Source organism: Magallana gigas, chromosome 3 (genome assembly GCF_963853765.1).
Source record: "Magallana gigas chromosome 3, xbMagGiga1.1, whole genome shotgun sequence".
In the NCBI taxonomy this organism is placed as follows: domain Eukaryota; kingdom Metazoa; phylum Mollusca; class Bivalvia; order Ostreida; family Ostreidae; genus Magallana; species Magallana gigas.
The window spans coordinates 45,999,705-46,024,209 of NC_088855.1; the positions used below are offsets into that span (position 1 = coordinate 45,999,705).

At 33.0% G+C, this 24,505-nt stretch overlaps 2 protein-coding genes across 4 annotated transcripts in view; both read left to right on the forward strand.

Moving 5' to 3' along the window:
• The window catches only part of LOC105326007 (uncharacterized), a 42,507-nt gene extending 20,593 nt beyond the window's left edge, over nucleotides 1-21,914 (forward strand). The window contains exons 14-15 of the mRNA XM_066080002.1: nucleotides 21,365-21,391; nucleotides 21,825-21,914. The gene's annotated coding sequence lies outside the window, so the exon portion shown is untranslated. The remainder of the gene's footprint in view (nucleotides 1-21,364; nucleotides 21,392-21,824) is intronic.
• Nucleotides 1,784-11,618, forward strand: LOC117685070 (carbonyl reductase [NADPH] 1-like). 3 transcript variants are annotated; one of them, XM_066080004.1, is made up of 3 exons: nucleotides 1,836-1,918; nucleotides 9,771-9,902; nucleotides 10,670-11,618. In XM_066080004.1, the coding sequence occupies exons 2-3, from the start codon at nucleotides 9,882-9,884 to the stop codon at nucleotides 11,477-11,479; spliced, it is 831 nt and encodes a 276-aa protein (XP_065936076.1). In that variant the 5' UTR covers nucleotides 1,836-1,918; nucleotides 9,771-9,881; the 3' UTR covers nucleotides 11,480-11,618. The 3 variants fall into 3 exon arrangements, with proteins under 3 accessions (XP_065936075.1, XP_065936077.1, XP_065936076.1); XM_066080003.1 differs by lacking the exons at nucleotides 9,771-9,902; nucleotides 10,670-11,618 and adding an exon at nucleotides 6,989-8,074 and having other exon boundaries at nucleotides 1,784-1,918; XM_066080005.1 differs by lacking the exon at nucleotides 9,771-9,902 and having other exon boundaries at nucleotides 1,803-1,918.
• Nucleotides 21,915-24,505: the final 2,591 nt, after the last annotated feature.

The window sequence follows — 24,505 nt, forward strand, 5'->3', positions numbered from 1 at the left end:
CATTTTTTAAACAAATAGCGAAATATGAATTTGACATATAGACTTAGCCTGTAAGAAGTGCACTTTTTTCTCTAAAATAGTTTGCAGTGGTTTATTTATACACTTTAAAAGTATTTAGATGGTTCTTTTGGAGGGGCCTGCCTGAATTATGTATACAAACACCTGAAACAATCCAAATGCTTGACAAGTGAAAGGTGGCACATTTTAGTCTGAAAAATTGTGTGCTCCGAACTTAAAAGCGATAAAAAAGGGGAAAATATCCAACATACGCACAAAAAATATCCAATTTGAACCACTTTAATGGAGGGGACACTCTTTTCCATAATCTCCGCCTATAATGTCTGATGGCAAATGGAAACATCATTTGGATAGACAATGTAGAAAAGGCGTGATTTCTGCAATACTTTAAATACCTTGTAACTCCTTTTTTTTTAAATTCAGATTATTTTACTCGATCAACCTGTGAGTTTACAGTTTAAAGTCTAGTAAACATTACCATAAAAGAATTAATGATTCCAAACTGAGTGTAAGCTTCACAATGAAAAAAGAAAGAGTTTCGTCTTGTTTTACACCAGTGTTGCAAGCATTATGTACAATATCAAAAACATTACGTAATTTTATCTAAAGGATGTAACCTACATCAGATATGACATTATATCGTAATATACGTACATTAAGTTCCTTGTAATCAAACTCAGTGTCATGAATAGATAAGAAAGTATTTGAGTTCCTCATAGTGATTTTTGTTTAAAGATCTAAACCATAAGCAACAACTTTTTTCATTCGCTTTTGGATATAATTGAGTATTGGATGTACTGGAACATTGTTTCTTTTGAATACTTATTGATATATAAGGAGAATAAAATTGTACATCAACTTTATTTTATGTGAAGAAATAGTATACATATGTCACTATACAATGATAGAACTCGATTAATTTCTCAAGTGAATCAAAACAGAACTTTTTACTAAATTATTGGAGATCAAGTTTTCAGCATAATTCGTTCATATGATCAATGTATAGGGAATACTTTTAATTAAGAGTGTTTTTATTTCACTCATATTTGATTTGATTGTTATCTTCAACCCGCAATGAAAATGTGTGGGTTTTGTCTACACAAATAGAAGCTCAATACATTATTTACAAGCATCAATATTTCAATTTCAAACTTTTAAAATGGTCGACTGTCACTTGTACTAAAACTTATCGAGAAGCATCTCAGTATGATGTTTTGCAAAACAATAAACAAGTTAACCCATTTCGAAAGAAGTATGAGTGAAATAAAAACGCTGTTAATTAAAAGTTATTGAATGATGAAAAAATTATTAATTATACACCCTTAAAATGAAGTTTACATTTAATAAGCCAATTAATTTATTTCAGGCAGGTAGCATCGTTTTGGAAAGTGAGGGGGGGGGGGTGCAAGTGTGCCCTACTTGTAAATCTTCGCATACAAAATATACAAAAAACCGCAAACTTTTCAACTTTTTACCTTTTCCAATCATAAAAGGGGGGGAGAGAGAGAGAGAGAGAGAGAGAGAGAGAGGAAACGAAGTGCGATTACTACTTCAAACTTATTTTTGGGTTAATTTTCCTGTAACTATTTTATCTGCACCTACAACGAGGGGGAAAGAGGGGCAACTCACCCAAAATTATTCAATTTTCAATATCATGTAAATCATGGTATAGACCTGTGTACCAGCGCCCCCCCCCCCCCCCCCACCGATGCTAAGTGCCTGTTTTTGACATCAGATTATCGCATACATTTCAATTTTGTCAATTCTTATACAACCCAGTAGAAGTAAATGCTTGCACGTGTTCTGGTTGTTGTCCTTTCTTGTGTTCCATACATCAACTATCCCGGGGTCACACAACTTGCAGGAACATCAAAACAACATGTCCACGAAAGTAGCAGTGGTGAGTATAAACTTACGATATGTATCGACAATTATACTGTAGGCTAGATGCAAAACGTGCATGCTTTCACATGTCTTCAAAAAAATCAGCTACCGGGCGGTTATGAAAGCTCTGTGGTTGTAGCGGTTCTCTTACTTTCACTCTGATTCGATACCATTACATGACCATGCATGTTTTGTTTTTTAGCATTTGAAAGAAAACTTAAAATTTCATTAATGGAAGCTTGTTAACAAATAATATACACGCATGTTGTACATTATTATGATTATACTGCATCGCGTAAGTTTCTACAGCGACCCATCAGGGTGTTTGATGTATTTCGGAATCGACAGTGCTATTAAAGGTCATATGAAACGATATCCTGATCATATTGAGTTATATACGGGAATAAGTTCATAAGTGCCTATTTAATTAGACTGACAATGTTTTTTGAATATTTTATGCAAAATGTAAGCGCCACAGTCAATCAAAATTACTTAATAGGGATAAGGAACATTGACTTACGTGGCTTACCTCCCTTGCTTATGACGTCAGTAAGACCCAATGGCCTTATAAAGCTATGTTGTGAATACAAATATCCATGTCATTTTGCAGCATTTTAAAAGAAAAAAAGACTCTATTTTATATAAAAACTTGTATACTTATACAATTATCAACCACGGCAGTATTTTTTCCGTCAAGAAATGAAATCGTGTGCGTTTATATTTGATAGCGTGTACATATTCAGTTTAGAGACTGCACGGAGAATGGATGATTTTCTTCATGGTTCTACATGCAAGTATAATTTTAATATATGCAAGTATATATGTTTTATTTCAATCTGTTTCATGAAATTGTCAAATTGTTTGAGGGGGTCAGGACCACCCACAGGGCCCATGACCTACATAACATTTGATGCCCCTTGACATCAGAAACATGAATATATATGGTTTAGGGGTCATTAATTTAAAACAGTTTCTGAGATATATGGTAATTTCAAATTCCTGGGGGGTGGGGATGACCCCAGGGGTCAGATTTAATAAACCCTATATATTGCCAGTAACAGTCAATATATGATTAGGAAAACCCTATATTATTATCTTGTTATTATATTGTCCGTTTTTAAGTTACCATTTACAATAGAGTTTACGATTCTTCCTACAATGTTCAATGTTAGACCCCACACCCTTTTGACAACCCCCCCCCCCCCCCCCCCCCGAAAAGTGGTTGTCTAACCCAAAATGAGAAAAATCAAACCAGGGTGCGCAACTAGATATGCAGGCCTATCATATCATAGAGTTTTGTACAATCCTGTTTAGACATCTCCGAGAAACAAGTTCAGAGCAGGAAAAAAGAAAAAGAAGAAGACGCAGAATAATAATACATGTATTAAGAACCGTACAAAAACAATAAGTCTCCAAATTTCATTCGGGAGACTTAATAATAAAGATTAAATAGAGATAGGATCATCAAACATCAATAATTTAAAGATAATTAACAATTTCTGATCCTAAGGGGGTCAGGATGATGCCTTAGGGTCATGACTTACATGCCATAATGATCTGATGTGCCATAACCTAAGGAGGAATAATATCTTTGGATTAAGTGGGGATCTCGATGGTTTTTATGATATTTGATAATTTCAGGAAGAGCACTTGGGATCATGACCTACATACCATCTGAAATGCCTTGAACAAAGAAACAATAATATAATATGTACATGATATATGATTCAATTTAAGAGAACCCAGATATAGATCAATCATCTATGTTTTGTAATACTTCCTATGTATATACATGTTTTAGTTTGTGTTTTGTTCTATACTATTCACGTTCATGACTGTAGTATGGCTTAGTCTTATTTTAAATTACATTAAAAAATTGTCAAAAATATGACTTGGAACCCCCACCCCGAAACAAACTCAAATATAAACTGTTCTCCCCCCTCCCCCCCCCCCCCCCCCCCCCCCATTGTCGAATGATCTATTAAAATCAAATTATAATTTGGGTGTCTTAAAACTTTTATAAACTGGTAAAAAATGTTATTCTTAAAAAAAATTACATTACACCTTGCATAATTGACAAATGATCTATTGAGATATGATCAGAGGTCATATTTCTACCTTGGGATCAATAACTAGTATTCATTGACAAGTTCAAATTAATAACAATAAATGATTCAAATTATAAATGTTTATACTCCACATTCAACCCCCCCCCCCCCATCTAACCTGGTTCTAAAGATTCAGTCTTCTTAATACATTCTTACATGTGTTGCTTTTTCTCTCCTGATGCACATTAACATTTTGGAAATTGCTTAATTCAGTTTTTAAGATTTATAAACAAAATGTTATATGCATGTGTATTCGCCTATTTGGGGCAATTGTAAAGTCTCCTGAACTAAGCAGTGACATCATTAGGCTAGGAATTACCCACATGGATCAAACACTACTGTAACATATGAATAAGATAAAATACTTTATCATTTCTAGTTCTAGAATGTCAGGGTGTCTCCAAGGGGGCATAATCTATATACAATTTTACGCGCAATGACACAAAGAGCAAGAATAATTATATGGTTTAGGGATGAGGATCTCAGAACTCAAAAGTTAACAAAATATACAGTGTATCATCATTTCCTATTTCATAAAGGTGGGGGGGGGGGTTAAAGACAACACCTGGGGGTCATTAATGTATTTACACCATTTGATGCATCATAATGACATTAGAAGATATTTTGTATTTTCCTGTTTCGTGGGGTCAGAACAGTCCCATAAGGTCATGACCTACATTGTATTTGATGCATTATAATACATTAAGAAAGAAATACTCCTTCCTTCCTATTAATAATATAAAATGATAAGTGTCTACACTTACTTACATGAAATTGTTTATACAGGGTCAATATGGGGTCAACTCAATAGTGCAAGTCTGACAAAAGAAAAAAAATAACTTTTGCAACTAAAATGACAGAAACTTTACAAATGCGATAGGATAGGTAACGATGATGAGCTTATTTAAATATTAAAAGATGATGATACGGGAGATCACATGTAGAAAGTGAAAGTAGAACTTATGTACGCTGGCATCTCATTATATTGTGCTACTGCTACTACATTATTACAACATTGTATTATGCTTACCTAAATTGGTCAACATCATAATGATAATCCAATTAAAACACAACAATGAATTCCTTTAACTGCTCTTAACTAAACCTTTTCTGCATATGGAAAACACAGACATGTATGCCCATCTAATCGAAGAGCTGGGTAAAACTAGTACCCACTAATGAGACCTGCAGACCTGTGTTGTGTACGTAACTTCAGACAAAGATCAGTTATTTGTAACATGCATGTATTTTTTATGACCTATTCTTCAAATCCACTTGCACTATTTTATTAGGTAAATAACAGCTTTAAGGTGGTGCAGGACACCTGCATATTGTGATGCATACTTCCTATTGAGAAAAACAATAAAGTATATATTAAATATTAATTAAATATTTACCCCCCCCCAAATAATGTTACCTAACATTGAAGCGCAATGGGTTAGAGCGTTTACATGTCTGTAAGAGCATGGGGTCCACCGTGTATATTTGGTAATTTTGCAATTGATATAAATGAATTTTCATGGGGGGAGGAAGGGGGAGGGGGGTCTGGACCCCTCACTCCCACCCCTTCTCTAAATCTGTGCATACGATGATGTACATGTAGGCACGCAGAAGCAAATCTAAAACCGGCAATCGCCACGGGGAGGGGGCATAATTTTTCATTTTGTATGTAATAATTATATAGACCATTATACTTTCTATGACAGGAAATGTTACGATTATTGATTAACTGAAAATTCACTGCAAACAGTTCAACCCCAAATTGCACATAAAGTGCTGCTCATGTGTATTATCATATGGGAAGGGATCTCATCCTTCAGTTATGAAAATTATAATTTTTAAATGTATTACCGGAGCTTGCATGTGACCTTCATTTTTAATTAAACTGGTACAAAACAGTGTTATTTAGGGGCAAACACTTGGTGCGGGTATTTCTGTCTAATGACAGCATCTAGTTTATCGTTGTATTTACTCGTCTATAAATTTATATCACTGGCTGACACGCGATTGGAAAAATCTTTAAAATAGTGCCTACATAAAATCGATTCAAGATAAAGTATCACGAAATTTTGATCATTGACCTTATATAATGTTAATGTCAACATAATACAGACAACAAATATAGTTTTAGGCAATCAATGGTTTGGAGCTCCTTAAGTCAGTTTTTTGTAAAACTCGATCAAAAATGGGTGCAATTTTGGATTTTGATAGAGGAAATTCGGACTAAATTAAACGTAAAATATGAGCTAAAAACAATTCAGTCAAATATAAAATTAGTAAAGCTATTCGTATTTTATCAGTTCCCAATCTACAAATTGTTTTATTATTTCTAATATCAACAAAGAAAGAAAACATTGAAAATGGTGGACAATTTTGACAATTTTTTTTCAAAAACATTCAGAGGTCACTAGCAGAAAAAGTAGGTCATTGACCTAGTTATTTGAAAGTGAAAACAGCACCAGAATAGTGGGGCTACAATGTGCAATAAGTAGTTTTTCGTTCCTATTAGTGGATTTTTTTTCGCCCCTGAGCAAACGTAATCCTTAAAGAGCTAGAGGTATTCACACCGGTATTTGTTTTCACTATAAAACAGGATAAAGTCGGGGAGGGGGGGGGGGGGAGTTGTATTTCTCATGACAAAATATTCGGAGGAAATGTTATTTGTGACCTATCTCATCAGCCAACAGTAACACCCAAAAGGGCACATGATACGGCATTTTCTAAAAATATCTAGCTCCAAACAGGCCACCCTCAAAACCACGCGTTTACCGTTTGTATCGAAAAAGACTGTAAACTCCTCCAGAAAGCTACTGCATGTGCCCCGAAAGACTACCCTGTGAAAAAAGATCATCATTTAACAAAATACATTTAAAATAGATCTAACGTGAAATATTATTTTACGTTACATTTTTTCCTCAAAATCATGAATTTAAAAATAAAAAGTTTATGAATTAAAATTGATAGCATTTTTATTACAGGTGACAGGGTCCAACAAAGGAATAGGTTATGCCATTGTCAGAGGCCTATGTAAACAATTTAAAGGCGATGTCTTCCTAACAGCAAGAAACGAAGAGCTCGGCAAAAAGGCCATTCAGAGCTTAAATGAAGAGGGTTTTTCTCCAAAGTTCCATCAACTTGATATCACCGACCAAGCAAGCATTGAAAGATTAAGAGACTTTTTGAAGAACACTTACGGTGGTTTAGACATTCTGGTAAACAATGCTGGAATAGCTTACAAGAATGCATCTCCTGCCCCATTTGCAGAGCAAGCTGAGGTAACAAACAAAACCAACTACTTTGGAACCATCGCAGTATGCGACGCACTTTTCCCCTTGTTGAGACCACATGCAAGAGTAGTCCATTTGTCAAGCATGTCTAGCAGTTTTGCCATTAGAAAATGTAGTCCAGAAGTTCAAGCCAAATTCCTGAATCCAAATATCACGATCGAAGAGTTGACAGCCTTGATGAACGATTTCATTCAAGCAGCGAAAAATGGCGAGCATGAGAAGAAAGGTTACCCCAGCAGTGCTTATGGCATGTCTAAAGTTGGGATGAGTGTCCTCACGCATATCCAACAACGCCAGCTTTCTGCTGATTCTAGAGAAGACATCATTGTCAACGCTTGCTGTCCAGGGTATGTAGATACGGATATGACATCCCACAAGGGTCCGAAAACCGTCGACGAGGGGGCAGATACACCCATTTATCTGGCTCTCCTACCCGAAGGCACTAAGAGTCCTGCTGGAGAGTTTGTCGCTGATCGCAAAGTTTATAAGTTCAATGAATATAAAATGTGAATGATACATGTATGTAACATAAATAGTGTATTCGAACCCATGTTTACATGCCAAATCTAGAACATTTGTTGATTTTCGTGATATGGGCATCTCATTAGATTTCCCACGTTATAATAGATTCATCAACGTTAACGTATTCGATGAATATATCAATATGCTCTTTACACTAATATAATAAGAAATAGTTACTGCATTTTGCTGCATAATCTTTGTAATTTGTGTGTATCTTCGTAATTTACATTAAAATTTCTGTAACGCACTATATAATATATGTTTTTTTCTGTCTATGCTGCTCAACATCAGTCTTATTATGAATTATAAAATGTTAAGTTGGATATGACAGCGGATTTGTTGATGCTATCCATTTTTAATAAGGGAATTTTGTTTACTGCTTTTAAGGTGGTATGAGACATCTCCATACTGTGGCGTACTTCCTATTAAAATAATCAAATATGTTTATTTGTTTCACATAGTTGTTACCTAACAGCCAAGCGCAATGTGTTAGACCGTTAACTATAAATCTATAGGTCATGTGTTTGAATTCCGCTAATGCTTTTATTAGCCTTATCATCCCAATAATTTAAAAAAAAAATATGATTTTGTAAACTGTTGCAAAATTTGAAAGTATTTTGAATGTAATGCACTTTTATCCACAGCAATATCGATACGTATGATGTTTTACTGTAAAACAAAAATCTATGTGCCCATATTGCGAGAGAAATAATTGTGCTTATTAAATTTAACCCCCCCCCCCCCCCCTCAAGAAAAATTATCAACACTTGAAGTCTACAACGGGTAACTATATAATTCGTAGGTTCATGTCCTATTTTGGCAATGAAGTGTATTCCAAATCAATCTATAATTATACCCAGATTTTTATTTGAATCATTTTAATGGTCTTGGAATATCAAAAATATAATAAAGAAACTACACATTTCATTTATAGATTAACCAAAAATGAAAATAAATTAATGAATTTAAATGATGCGTAAGGATAATTTTAAAAATGTATTTGTTTTACCAAAGTGTGACAGTAAAATAGATTGCAAGTAATTTAAATATGTAAAATTACTCAAAACTTGAATATTAATGAATGAGTTCATCTCCGTTGGTCACAAATAAACGAAATTAACAATAAGTAGATCTTATGATGGAATAGGGGTGATTCCAAAGAATAATAGAGATATGATTCAAAATAAAGTATTTGACCTTCCAGAAATACCAATCGCTTTTGGCTTATAAGATTGTTTATTTCTATTAAAAAATATGTATCATTTTAATATTTAAGCATCATTATATAGACTATAATGAACCTGTCATTTTCATACTGATATTAAAATGCGTATTAATTTTGATAAAATTTGTATATCAAGTAAATATCTTTTTTATATTTTGATCATAATTGCCAGATTTATTTTTTGAATTAAAATGTTGTTAGTAAGATGTGTATGTCAATGTTTTATAACACATTAGCACATTTTTAAGTCAGCAGAAAACAAGCAAAACTGGCTACAGCGATATAGAGTGTGATTTGCAAAAGGAAATTATATCCTTGAGGATCCAGGATTTAGCGAAGGAAATCCTACTATAGAGCCAGTTTTCCATATGGTGGTTTAGAAAGTTAATATCAAAAGATTGATCGACATGACGCATAAATTTCTCTAATTGCATATTTAAATATGTATATAAATTCACGTCTTTCTAAACATACACACTTTATAAAGAGTTATGTGCAGCTAGGTCTAGAGCATTTTTTCAGGGGGGTCCGATAGCTATTTAGTTTGCCGGGGGAGGGTAAGGGCATATTTTTATTGAAATGTAATAATGTGAATTAAAGAAGGTTGAATTTTGCAGGGAAGGGGGGGGGTCTGGACTTTCTGATCCGAGCATGAGATTAATAACATCACGATTTACTTCACCCACATGTGATCATGTCTGTGTTGTTTTCTTTCTTTTTACCTAGGATTTACAAGTTAAAGGTAATGATTAAATTGTCCCACAAAACGACCCGTTTGGATTGTGTTTACTTTGGTCACATTTTAGAACAGACACGTGAATACCCGAATCTTTAATCATGTCGAAGAAGGTGGCAGTGGTAAGGGTTTTTCTTTCTTAATTTTACTTATTATTTAATTGTCATTTGTAAACGTACATAAAGAAATGCTAAATTATGTCACTTTGCACACTTATAATTATTATTTATAGCAATAAAGTAATGCTAAAAGTGAACAGGTGAAGCAATCGATAAGCCCGTATTTAGCGTAACTTTGCTGATAATCATTTAGGTAAGCAAATCAATTCAGACAGTGAAAAAGGGATTTTTGCTGTAAATTCTTGAAATGAAATATTTGATTCTCTGAAGTACTTTATATCAAATGTATGTTCTTGTTCTTAATTAATTTATAAATGTTTTAATTTTCTTGTACCTTGAATCAAATACGATTTTTCTTTCGAAAGGCTACTTATGTAAATTACAAGTATGGAGGACTGTAACGGTTAATCTTCGAATGTTTCCATCGCTAGCATGCAATACCTAATGAATATTAAAAACCGTAAAAACTATTCGAAGTTCATTTTAATTTTGTTTAGCCTCTACGTTTTTCATTTTATTTTCATCTGCAAATGTTTTGCTACCAGACACGAACTATGGTACACTAGTAACCATGCATACGCACTTTCATTACCATGAACCTTAAGGTTGTCCTTCGCAATGTTCTATCATCATGGAAAACATGCATGGTTTTAAACGATTTTTATCAATTAATTTTTCCAATGAGATTCAACTAATTTAAAAAGTTTTAAATTGATATCATCATTTTTATTTTGAATCTTGATTTATTGGTGCATGTCTGAACTTTATAGGTAACTGGATCTAATAAGGGGATAGGGTACGCCATAGTTCGAGGTCTGTGCAAGCAGTTTGAGGGAGATGTCTACCTTACTGCAAGGAAGGAGGAGTTGGGCCAGGAGGCCACCAAGAGCTTAAACTCGGAGGGACTGTATCCAAAGTTCCATCAACTTGACATCACGGACCAAGCCAGCATTGATCGTCTGAGAGATTTCCTCAAGAATACATACGGCGGTTTGGACATCCTGGTCAACAATGCCGGAATTGCTTACAAGCAAGACTCTACGGCTCCATTTGCGGAACAGGCAGAAGTGACAATTAGGACAAATTATCAAGGTACACTTGATCTCTGCAATGCTCTGTTTCCGTTACTGAGACCGCATGCGCGGGTTGTAAACGTTTCAAGCATGGCAAGTACCTTTGCAATTAAGAAATGTAGCAAACAGGTTCAAGCAAAGTTTTTAAACTACAAAATTACAGTCGACGACCTAACAAATTTAATGCACGACTTCATACAAGCAGCAAAAAAAGGTAACCACGAAAACAAAGGGTATCCTAGCAGCGCTTACGGCATGTCAAAGGTCGGCGTGTCAGTTTTGACAGAAATTCAGCATCGCCAACTTTCGACAGACTCGCGAGAAGACATCTTAGTCAATGCTTGCTGTCCTGGTTACGTCGATACGGATATGTCGTCACACAAAGGGCATAAAACCATTGACCAAGGCGCAGACACACCCATTTACTTGGCTCTTCTCCCACCAGGAACCAAAAGTCCAGCGGGGAATTTTTTATCGGAAAGGAAGATTAAGAAATGGAACGAATAATCAGTACACTTCATCTTTGTTTCGTACCTTCATTTCATATAATTAAGATATGTAAATTAACTTATTTCTGTTATGAACTCTATGAACTTGTAAGAGTATAGATACCAAATTATTTGTAAAATAAACTATTTCCTAACAGGTTTTTTTTCACTTTCGGTATTATTGTTTTCCTTAGCTTTACAGCTATTCCGTGGATTTTAATTTGTATGTTTTGTAATACCAATTAATCATAAATGTGATCTCAACCTACATTATTTCCGATTATAAATCGATAATATGTATGGATATACATCTGAGACCTTAATTTTATGTGATATTGAACTTTACAGGGAAAAAAGAACTTACCCTTCAACTTTTATCCCAAATTTTGGTTTGTCATATATCATAATTACTTAAAATTTAAAAAGTTACAAATGCACTGGATAGGTTGCAAAAGATGAAAAATTGAAAAGTTTTCTCAATAGCCAAAAATAACATTAAAAATTATAAAATCTGTGAAAATATGCATTTTTTAAAATGGACATTATTAACTTTTAATCGATTAAAAAGTATGTAAAGATAACACTTAACATTTATTAGAATATGTTAATCTTACATGTTTTTCAATAATACGTAAAATTGTCTCGAATCGTTAATAATATATCATCCGAGACATAACAAAAATTTAACAATGAGGGTGATTTACGGTAGTGTAGAAGGAAAATAATACATTAATAAAAATATTAATCTCATTCTCAATAACAATGGAATACGACAGAATTTACATACTACAAACATAGATAACGCCGAGCGCGACGAACATTTTTTGAGTAGTAAGGAATACATAACAAACACCAATTCTCAGAATACATAAAATTCAAAACCAAGGCCACCAATAAACTGGCAGTTCATACAGTATGAATAAGTACTTTAAATATCTCTCGAAAAATTGGTTTTAGGGGTTATATGATAAAACTCATTATTTAATCTACCCCACCTCCTCAAAAAAAAATTGTTGTCAAATCTATTTGACATGCAAAACTTGGGATGGGGCAAAGACAAATCACTTTTCTTCAAATATACATGGACTAGACGTGAGCGGTGGAAATATGGAGGTGTAGTGAGAGGCCGATTTCTGTTTACTTTATACTTATTAATGTTCCTTGTAATTATTAACTCTGAGTAACTATTGAACATCACCCTCTTTTAAACAATTAATGCATGACACAAAATGCACTTAAACTAACACAAAAACATGATATTTGCAAATCACAGTCAACATGCTAACATACGGAGAAGTCAATGATATCAAGAACATGCTTTATATTCTCTAATCATATTGATAGATGTTTTATAACAATCAATATTCATAGTTGAAGTAAAATATTAAATTGCTGGTCATTCATGCGTCTTAACAAAGAAAACAAGCTTAATAAAAGACAATTTAAGAATATTCTATCAATTATATTATCGCTATGACACTAATGTTGTATTATCATTTCATTGATATGGATTTCTCAAAAACTGATTGTAAAATATTCTGTACAATAAAGATGCATAAAAAATGTATAAACTCATAAAGTGAGACGTAAAAATTAACAATATACTACAACATAACAAATAAAATCTCATTATAAACATGATCGTTTTATTCAAAATAAATAGTGATAAATAAAATTTTAAGCATTTTGAATCTGTCTCCAAAATTAAGTACAATCATAATCATATAAAGTGTCTAAATTTCTAACAACAATTAGAATGAAGTTTTCTTATAAAAATTATCAGTTATCTTAATATTTCGTTTAAAAGAAAATAAAGCCAAATCTAAAATTTTTGCTTTTGAAGTTTCTTATAATGAAACTTCTTTTCAAATCGAACTTTTTACAACATTGTATGTTAAATTAAACCTACAGTTTAGTTGCTTGCTTCATCTAGTCGGTGTCTGTGGTAACGACTCAAATTTCCTCAGTGATTTGGGGACCATTCTTGGTGTTGAGATAATCGGTTATTTGATATTAATTTATTACATGTATACTCCTTAATAAAAAGTAACTTTAAAATATTCCATGTATTTAAAAAATGGAGAAAATTGGAATTTAACAGTAAGTATGTTTAAGATTATATGTATTTCTGATTTGCATTTGATCCTCCTTTACCCTGATATTTCCAAAAACTGATCCTGCCTTACCTTGAATTTCCTACATTTGATCCTGCCATATCGTGATTTGCTTTCATTTAGTCTTGACTTACCCTTATTTTGGCAATATTTTATCCTGCCTTACCTTAGGTTCCAACCGGTTGCCATGTTCATTTGTCTCATTTCCAGTTTGTGTTGCTGCTCCAACTCAGCTTTCTAGAGTTTATGATCTTGTTTGGTCTTCTCCATTTCATGATAAACAATATACATGCATGTACTACGTCATGAAAGAAAACAATTATTTTCTCAAAATCACAAATTAGATAAAAAGTTTATGAATTAAAAATCATAACATTTTTATTACAGATGACAGGGTCCAAAAAGGAACAGGCTATGCCATCGTCAAAAACAACTACTTTGGAACCATCGCTTAAACGTCATATATTTGTTGATTTTCCTAATATGGGAGTGCATCACATTAGATTCCCCACGTTATAATTGATTCATTAACGTTAACGTATACTTATGATGTGAAGATGAATATATCAATATGCTCTTTACACTAAAATAATAGGAAATAGTCACTGCATTTTGCTGTATAATCTTTGTAAATTAAAACATTAAAATATCTCTGAAGCACTATATCTGCTTTTCTGTACATGATCCTCAACATCAATCTTATTATGAATAAAATGTTATATTAGATATCTTTAAATAGCGGATTTGTTGATACTTTCCAATTTTGATAAGGGTATTTTGTTTACTGCTCTTAAGGTGATATGAAACTTTTCCATTGTGTTGCGTACTTCCTATCGAAATAATCAATTAAATCAAGTTTATTTGAAGTAAACGACAGCTGTATAATATTGAAGTGGATGAAAGAAATGAAGCTGCGGGAACAGCGAAGTCATGTTTACAACATTCAAATCAATGTATTAAATGAAGAGACCACCCAAATACAACGAAAACAAAGTTTATTCAGGTAAGAATTATATGCATGATTGATAACGCAAAAAGCTCTACTATTACTATAGCTAACAAATTATGCCAGAATACTTTGTGACCCTTTAACTTGAGTAATATTTAGTTTTCTATAACCTGACAAATATTTGAAATTTTTCTTAAAAGAAATCAGATCAATAATTGTTTTGGATCATTATTACTTTTTTATGAAAGTTTTATTTTATAAGAATAATTTTTGTAGTTTGAGTTAAATTACATAATACACAAATTAAAAATATTCTTAATGTCGATATCTTGCCACAGCTTGGTGGGAAAAAAACCTGAACTTAAAAATTTCCCCTTGAAATGGTTTTGAATGAAATTACATTTTTAAGGCTTGCAATTAGTTAATGTTGTAGGTAGGAGAAGCAAATAATACCCAGTTCACATCGATCGGATCCTGGATTTTGTATGACAAAGAAAACAGAAGATTAAGATCTACTGCAGTGTCGTGGAATAAAGCGTTTCACTACAAGTGCCGATCACACGTGGCTTTTGAACAACTCACTTCACCATTTATATCCGACATACAAATTGTGGGGAACCTACCCCTGCATTACTCTTCTTATACCCCAGAAGGCTGTGGAGAAATTAGGAATAACTATGTTCTGTTCAGCGAGGCCATAGTCTTTGCTGTGGACTCCATGAACAATTTGACAGATATTCTACCATCTGTGAAACTAGGGTATGATATCATTGATACGTGTTCCGTACCGAGCAGGTTCATTCATCAAATGGACGTATTGTATTCACTTGGGCTAAGAGATGCTAGTGTAAAGAGGAAATATTACATAGGCGGCGTTGGATTTCCATTTAGTTCAGGAGTTGAAAGTCTAGCACATTACAGTTATTCAAAGAAAATACCTACCATTAGCATCAGTGCGACTAGTTCAACATTTTCTGATAAAAATTCATACCCATATTTTATGCGTATGGTCCCATCTAATAAGGATGGAACCTTAGCTATCATTAGTGTTTTGGAACATCTGAAGATTCATAGCATAGGAAATGTTTACTGCAACGATGCTTTTGGCTCTGATCTCACAAAAAGTGTCTTTACCTTTGCAAATGTAAAAGGAATAACTGTTAACTATATGCTGAGAATTGAAGATAGCTATGTTGAAAATCCTGAAATTCTAAATTATTTAGTGGATATGTTTATAGTAAAAAATAATAAATATGTTCAAGCAGTGTTATCACTTACACAGAGCCACGTATAAAACCAATTTTACAACGGCTTAATGATATTGAAATCAACAACATATTTTGGATTGGATGTGATACCTGGGTAGCAGGGATAGAAAAGACATTTCTAAAGAAAAACGTTGATGTTGTTTCTAATGCTATTCTCATTGCTTTTGAAACAAATCAGTCAGAAAAGTTTTTGAAATACATGAGAGACAAGGCTAACTTAACGGAACAAAACCCATTCATCAAGAAACTCATAGAAAAGGAAAACAACTGTACCTTTGACAGAAGTCAACAAGCAAAAAGAGAGTGCAAAGATGTTGTAGATTTCAAAAATTTGTACAAGAACGTAAACCCTCACGGCGAAACTCATATAATTGATGCAGTAATTTCACTCGCTCATGGAATCGATACACTCATACGAAACCACTGTCCACTGATGGATTATTGTACGGAAGCTAATCTACACATAGAGGAGTTGGCGGAAATTGTTCAGAAGAAACGAATTACGGGAATTGACGGCGAGAAAATATACTACGATAGCAAAGGAGACGGCAAAACTATTTTTTCATTAGGCAGATAGATCCAACTTCTCCATCTTTTCATCGACAGGTTTGATATCATTTGGTTAAAATGAATTTGAATGTTATATTTAATCTTATAATTTGCAATTTCTTTCCTTGTATTAGTACGAAGGGTTTTTTAATGTGCGTCTTCCTTTTTGCAGATAGGCATGTATCTGGAAAGCAAAATTTTGATAGATAATAGCACACTGAAAGTGCCTAAATCAATTCAAGATAAAAGTTTAACTCCATGCACCGGTCGTGACTGTTATTCAGTTCCGACAAACCTAATAGAAATGCCCTACACCTTTATGGATGGTGATGTCATGATCTATGCTTTCATAGAACTATATGAATTCAATGGAGTATGCACAGACAATCTCATTTTGAAGCATTTTGAGGTGGCTACTTCAATTTTATGGAGTATTTCAAACATTAATAGAAAGCAGCTCAAAGGTTTCCCGAAAATTGGACTAGGGCTATTTGCCGCATGCGGACATGATACCTCCTTAGCAAAAAGTGTTTTTAAACAGACATTTGTTGTTCCAACAATTCCATCAACCCATTACACGAAACCTATAATTGGAGTGGTTGGAGCAATAACAAACCCTGTAGCATCGTCAATCTATGACGCCAGAAAGTCATCGTCCATTGACTTTCCGATGGTAAGTATTTTCTCATGGATACAAGTAGTGGCAATTATTGAATATTAACTAACTAGACAAGGCTAAGGAATATTACACAAGTTTAATGTTTTTATTTTATTTTAAGATTATTTCAGCGTCGACAGAGAGATTCAACAATAGGGAAGGCCATCCGCGTGTTTTCAGAACCGTAATGTCTTCGACATTCGACGTATATCTTTCCTAACAATTAGCCAAAAAACTTGGCTGGAAATATTTCCATGCCTTATTTGGCAGTCGCGACCAAGAACTATTGGATCTTATGAAAAAAGAAGCATCAACTTTAAACATGTGCTTGGCAACTAATCGTGAGATTATTATGGACGACCTTGAAAATGAACTTAAAACCGCTGTTGATGAAATGTTGCAATATGATGGTGCAACAGTTGTTATGGTTTTCATTCCAACAGTTGCTATTGAGATGTTGCTGAAAATTGCTTCAGAGAAGAACACCGCCGGAAAATTGGTTTTCATTATTCCTAAACACGTAGAAAACATTCAAACAATCGTTTCAAAATACAAGAACCCTTCTTTAGGTAGAACATTCATGTACTATAATTTTTTTTGGCTTATTATTAACGGTGATATAATTGACTCAGTTATGACTGAGATTCTGATATCAAATAATAATTTAATTCTGGTTGTAACGCGGAATTTGATTGTATAGAAAATTTTAGTTAAATTTGTATAACCTGGTTTGCACGTCACAAGACACGTCACAATGCACCAACGTCAAAAACGTAATAATCCGCTTGACGTTGCGTTTAAATTTTGAACAAATTAATATCATTTTTAAAAGTAAAAAGGACTCAATTTGTACGGTAAATTACAGAAAATTAAATCATAAGGAACGAACTCAAAATCTACCCAAGTTATACTCGTATAACCTGGGTTGGAGCAATTTACGCTTTTTTTATAATCCGCTATGCGGATTATAAAGCGTAAATTGCCCCAACCCAGGTTATACTCGTATAACTTGGGTAGACATTGAGTTCATTTCTTAAATGATATGTTTTTATTTAACTTATAGGATTGGTCGTAATGCAGAACAATTTGTTGGAAAACAAACAGTTCAGTTCATATTTCCAGCATCTGAAAATTGATGAAGGAGACTGGACAGAAACACTGCCATGGGGCAAAACATTTCGGGAGGATGTACACCAATGTAACCTAAGGTTTTCAAATCGATACACCAAGGATTGTGCAACTGATTTAAACCTTAGTGGGCTACAAAAGAAACAGTCTCCTTTTGTAGCGTCAACAATTCATGGGGTTTATGCCCTGTCTAAAGCTTTCCAAAATGTTCTGGACAAGCATTGCAACTTATCATCTCTTAAGAAGTGTGTCAATGGGAATATGTCAGAAATCTACCATCAACTTGAACTTGAATTGGATCGTGTTACGGTTACTCCTGATGGAGGAACGCTATTCGGTTTTGAAAATAGAAATGCAACAATTCCTATGGTTATCCTTAACTTCCGGTATGGTCCCAAAGGCACTCCTCGATTAGTCGAAGTAAGTATATATTTAAGATTAGGTATATCTTATTAACGGTGTATCAAAAGGTGTTGGAATTTATTGAATGTTGTATGAAAACACTAGTTATCCCCATGATTCTTTTCGTTTTAGGTTGGAAGTATACAAAAGGAAGAGATAACTCTAGATTTACGAAAACTAAGCATGTACAACTTGAATGGTGAACGGCGAATTTTTAAATCAGAATGTCCGGAAGATCAATGTTCAGTATGTCTGGATCCAAAATTTGTATCTGATTACAACGAAAAGGTGCAATATCTTTCCACCATTCCTCATGTTACTCTGAACAGTATTGAAAGCGGAGTTGGACTTACTACTATCTTTCTTGTTATCATTGGTGTCGGAGTAGCTATTGTTTGTACTTACTACCTGGCCAAATTTTCCTCTCACAAAATATTTAGTCTTTCTGCCGACGGACATGCTTGCATAATTATAGGAACAACCGTGCAAATCCTGGGAGCAATGGTGTATTTGTTTGATGGTTCACCTTTAGCATGTGGAATTCATATCGCACTACCAGGTAAATGGGTAGAAAGATAACTTGTCAAATATAAATTTTATAATAAACCTTTATTATATGATGATGATACTAATTATCATTTTAGGAAGTGTCTATAGCATTACCCTGACTGGCTTATTGATAAAACTCAACAAAACAGCTTGCCTTCACGCAATCGTAAAAACAAATATTACTAAGCTACCAAAATGGGATTTCGCCTTCACGTATTTACCTATTGTAACATCGGCGCCAATCATCATATACGTCGTCTGGACTTTGGAGGACCCTTTGACTATGACGTGGTCGGTGCCATCTCTGTTTCAGATTTCAAAGATTGACGATTTATATATCCAATGGTATTGCGAATTCAACAGGTATGATACATACAATTTTGGAAAACTAATGACAATGGCTGTATCGTTCGATGATTTACAGAGGATGAACAGTATTAAACAATAAAATCAAAGCAGAGTATATATATTTCAACTCAAATCAACAAATATTTCAGTTTTCGATTTTAAATGCAAAATGTTTTTATGTTTAAACGTCTTTAATTTTTAGGACGGAATATATCATTTTTATGTGCTTCTTTTGGATAATTCTATTCCTGTGTATGACTTTATCAGTCATCTACAAATGCAGAAAAACAGGAAGAAAAGAGGTCAAGCAAGTTTTGTTTTCCGCAATCTGCTATTCTCTATTCACTACTGTCACAACTGTGCTCCGTTTGCTGACTGATGATCACGTGATGTTCAGAGTATTTATGGCAATTACTCTGCCTTTAAATGGAATAATTATCTTGATTATAAATTTTCTTCCACAAATTGTTGATCTCATGAGGGAAAAGAACAGGGAACTTCTTTTTACCAGACTTATGTCCGATCACAAAACAAGCCAGGTTGCAAGCCTTTGGAAAGACTTCATTCACAGTGAAAACAATAGAACAAAAAGAAAAGGTTAGTAGAAATAGAAAGGAATTCTCAATTATATCGTAAACTCCTTAATGTAATTTTGTTTTAGTTCAATTTTTAATCACATTTTCAGCACGTTTTAGAAATTCTCTGAGCAGTCTGAAACAATTTTTTTAAATAAAAAGATGTTCGTAAAAATCCAAGTGCCCTGTTAGAACGGGTTTAGCGACCTCATTATCACCCTTGGTTGGTCCCAATAGAAAATACTCAGAACATCATATACATTGCAGGGAAACAAACAATATCGTCAAAATATCATGCTAACACATCTATAGTTTATTATGTAAAGCTGTACTTTTTAGTATACTTAGTCTGCATGTAACTTAATTTTTTATGATAAGTAAGATTTGAAAAAAATCATAATTTTTGTCAGAAGAAAGATTTCTCTTCCAAAGAATATATAACAGTTTTATTTTTGTACAGGACGACAATAATTCAATTCTGCTTCAATTAAGGCTTCTTAACGGTTTTCCCACAAAAATAAGGCTAACAGATATAAAAAAAAAAACCATGATATTTTTGTCATTTTAGTAAAAAATAACAAAAAAAAATCAGCATGAAAATTGCAGCTCATTTTGCTTTAAAATTAAACTACCTTACATGTAGTGTTATTTCAACTTAACAATTAATAAATACGACTCAACACAAATGTCAGAACCTTTACCCTTTCTGTGCAAAGGGATATAGAACATGGTATTTAGAAATGATGATAGTAGCAGCAGAAGAAGAAACAATATATCAAATTACACATAAACATGCAAATCATACTGACACCAGGTCAAAATATTCTAAGAGATATATTGCATTCCTTTAACTCCGGTGTCTGTTCTTTTTTGAACAATATTCAACAACTGAGTATACTAAAAAAGTAAAATAGTGCAAACCGATGATTTCGAAATCAACTGTACAAGCCATAGTGCATATTTACATCAAGGATTATGACCTTATCAAATATCGACGGCTTTTAATGTTTTCGTTATATTTGATTGCCATTATAGGTGATTTCATGTAATGCTACTTTAATGTTGTTTTGAATGATACGAGCTAGTGCTGGTTATAAGAATGAAAAAGCATTATTTAGCGCTGTTATTTGGTAGCTTTGGTTGTAAGGTGCTACCCAGGGATTTGAGGATGCTATGGATCGTACAGGCCTCGTCAGGCAGTAATAAGTAGAGATGAACTTAACTGACTACTGAGTACTAGTATTTAAACACGATTACATGTATATTGTATAATCAGTAAGACTTGGTACATCTGGGTTTTTTTTTAGAGTACATGTTTGGCAACATAAATTCATAACAGTATAGAAATATATATTTTCTTACAGATTCAAAACAAAAGAAGAATGAGAAAGGTATACTTTTTTCTTTATTGTATGAATTGAAATATTTAAATATTTATCGTATGACCCGCCATTATATGACGGAGTTTTACCCTTTTCCGCCCGCCTTTTGTCATTTTGTCAAAAATGTTATCGGCAGTCTTCCTATTATGCTTATAGATAAATAATTTCATGGAACTTTTTATATGTTAAGTACTGACATCAATTTCGTGTTTCACATTGTTGATAAACTTTCGATATGGTTACTTTAAAATTCCTTACCTATTTGTCTTTGACTAAGTTCGTAGACATCAAGGTGTATCCATTTGATTAAAAAAAAATTGGTATTTATATTTTCCCCTGAAGAGTTTTTATGTACATAAGTTATCAATTTATTTAGACCACAAAATAAATCTAAAATAAAATACGTGTAATAGATTTAATAATTTTCTCTCTTTTTGTTTAGTTTCTTTGTCCGTAGTTGGACTCTCATCAAAATGGCGTAAAAAGACACAGAACACATCCACACCTATCTCGGCATCGGAGGCATAACAACTGTGAATGCATTGAATAAACAACAGTTTTAATAATGTGACATGACTTTGTGTATTTAATATTTATTACTCATGTCCCAGCAATTGTTTATATTTAATTTAAGTACATCTCATCGTATTTGTCTAGTGGTGACGCAAAAACAATAATATAACTAGTGACTAACATGCACTTCATTTTTTAATAAACATACATGTATTGTTTTAAAATATAACAACAGCATCAAAGTTAAAATCGTTAAAATAATGTGAAAATGATAAAGATATTTTCATTTCCTGCTCTTTCAAGGTCATACATGCCCAACGAACGGAAAATATTGTAGCAAGGTTTTACTTTAGACATTTGAAAGCTGTTTGATCTTTGTTTGTAATAATCAAACAACTTGTGTTTGGTTTTATGAGAATGTCATGCAAATGTGATGACCAAAATAAGAACGATTATATTTGAACAATAAAATGCTTCTTTTGGTGATTCATTTGGGATATGAAGGTAGCGACATTGCAGAAAAAATACATGACCCGCGTTCACGGGTTATGTTATTTTTTCTACAATGATCGCTTCCTTCGTAACCCGCATGAATCATCAAAGAAGGCATTCTATTGTTTAAATGAACATCTCTCTTTTAAGTAATTATTAAATTGATTATGAAAAGTTATTAAAATTCACTAAATTACTGTTAATGTACATAAGTGCGTTAGCTAAAAAATAGCTAAATCGTCTCTTGTGAGACTTTGAGTCTGACATCAAAAATGATTATTTCGTGCAGTCCGTGATTTTTCTTGGGTCACTGTAGGTTTCGACCAATGGATAAACAGGGCGTGTCAATTTTACTCTTGTCAGTATCTTGTCAGTTTCAGCTGCTGTAGGCCAATCGAAAAATGGAGCGTGTAGACTTCAGTGTGACTGTTTCTATAGAACTTATGAATTAAATATACGTTTCCGTAAGAAATAGAGGAAATAATATTTGGTAGATGTAAATATTGATCAATAAGTTCAAGAAAAAAATTCTTTAGTAACATGTTTTTGTTAAGTTCTTGTTACGGATCCTCGACAACCCGTGACTTCTACTTTTTAAGACAATACGTCACAACATGGCGATTTGAACGCATTATGAAACAGTTTATATCGGCAAGATTTGTTGTCTTTCTCTGTGACGCAATGGGTGTAGCTTCAATCTGCCGATCTGCAGATCCCGGGTTAGAATATCACCGGGACTTTTAATAGTAGTATAATTTAAAGAATTTATTTTTTTCCTTAAAAATTATTTTTCTCTGTCATTTTCAAGTTGAACACATGTTAGAAATCTATATCTCTAATAAACTACAAAATTCAGGTTTGTATGCAGAGCTTTTCCCAGGTGTGTGGAGGACCCTTAAGGGATATGGATGAATAGTTGTATTGAATAGTTAAAGTTGAAAAAAAAAATTCACGTATATATCTAAATCTCGTCAAAATTGATTGCTTATAAGATTTAAATCAAATAGAACATTAAAATTCCAATAATTCGTCTATGTGTTTTTCTGATATTATCAAAAGGGATTAAAAAAAAATACTATGTTATTTGTGTAGTTTGTTATTTGTTGGTTTCCTAAGTTAACCAGATATTTTGGGGGCATATAGAAAAATGAATGTGTGCGTAGCATGCTAAACAGGTACATTAAAAATGTTTAAAAAAAGAGATATATTTAGATCGCTGAAGACTTTTAAACCATCAAACTGTACTGGTGCTGTTTTTTTATTCCTACACAATACCATTTTTTGACTAGTTTTGGGTTCCAAGATAACAGCCTCAGTCATCCTAAACGTCTAACAGACGTCTAGTACATGCTTTCCATATACCCTTTTTAGTTACACCCAATAATCAAAGAATTATATAAGAATTTTAATTCATTTGAACATCAAGCGTTATTTTGTACTTTTATTGAAATAGTATAAATCAGACTAATAAACCCTTTATAAATATTACATGAATGATAGAAAGAATGATATGAAAAACGGTCCCCAGTAAATTGACCAAAAAAAAAATTAAAAAAAATTCAGAACTCAAGTTTCATTTTGCATTTAATATTCTCTTTTTTTTTCAACTTCATTATAAACATCAAAATCATCGTTCTAGATATTTTCTATAATTCAACGTTTAAAAAGGGACATATGACACATATTTAATAATAACATCCTTTGTAGAATTAATGTACACAAATGTAAGCTTATAATGTATATTTAGAAATCTTCAATCTAAATTCCCGATATTTGCAGAGCAGTTAGGATAAGAAAAGAACAAACTTTTTTTTATAGCAGCGCAGTTTAAAACCTTCATGACATTGAATTTCTATTTGAAATTGACCAAACTCTATAACAATTACAGTAAAATTAAGACAAAAATAATTAACTAAAGTATATTTTTTTGCCGTAAACTTTATTATTTAGCCAAAAAATAAATTGTAATGGTAAAATAGATATTTGAACAATCCAAAATGGCCAAGACTATTCAGCCCTCTTAATCAAGAAAAAGTTGAAGGTAAACAATAGAAACTTATTAACAGGCGGAGCATAGTCTGCATGATTATGTTTTAAAGCACAGATATTAAACTTTCG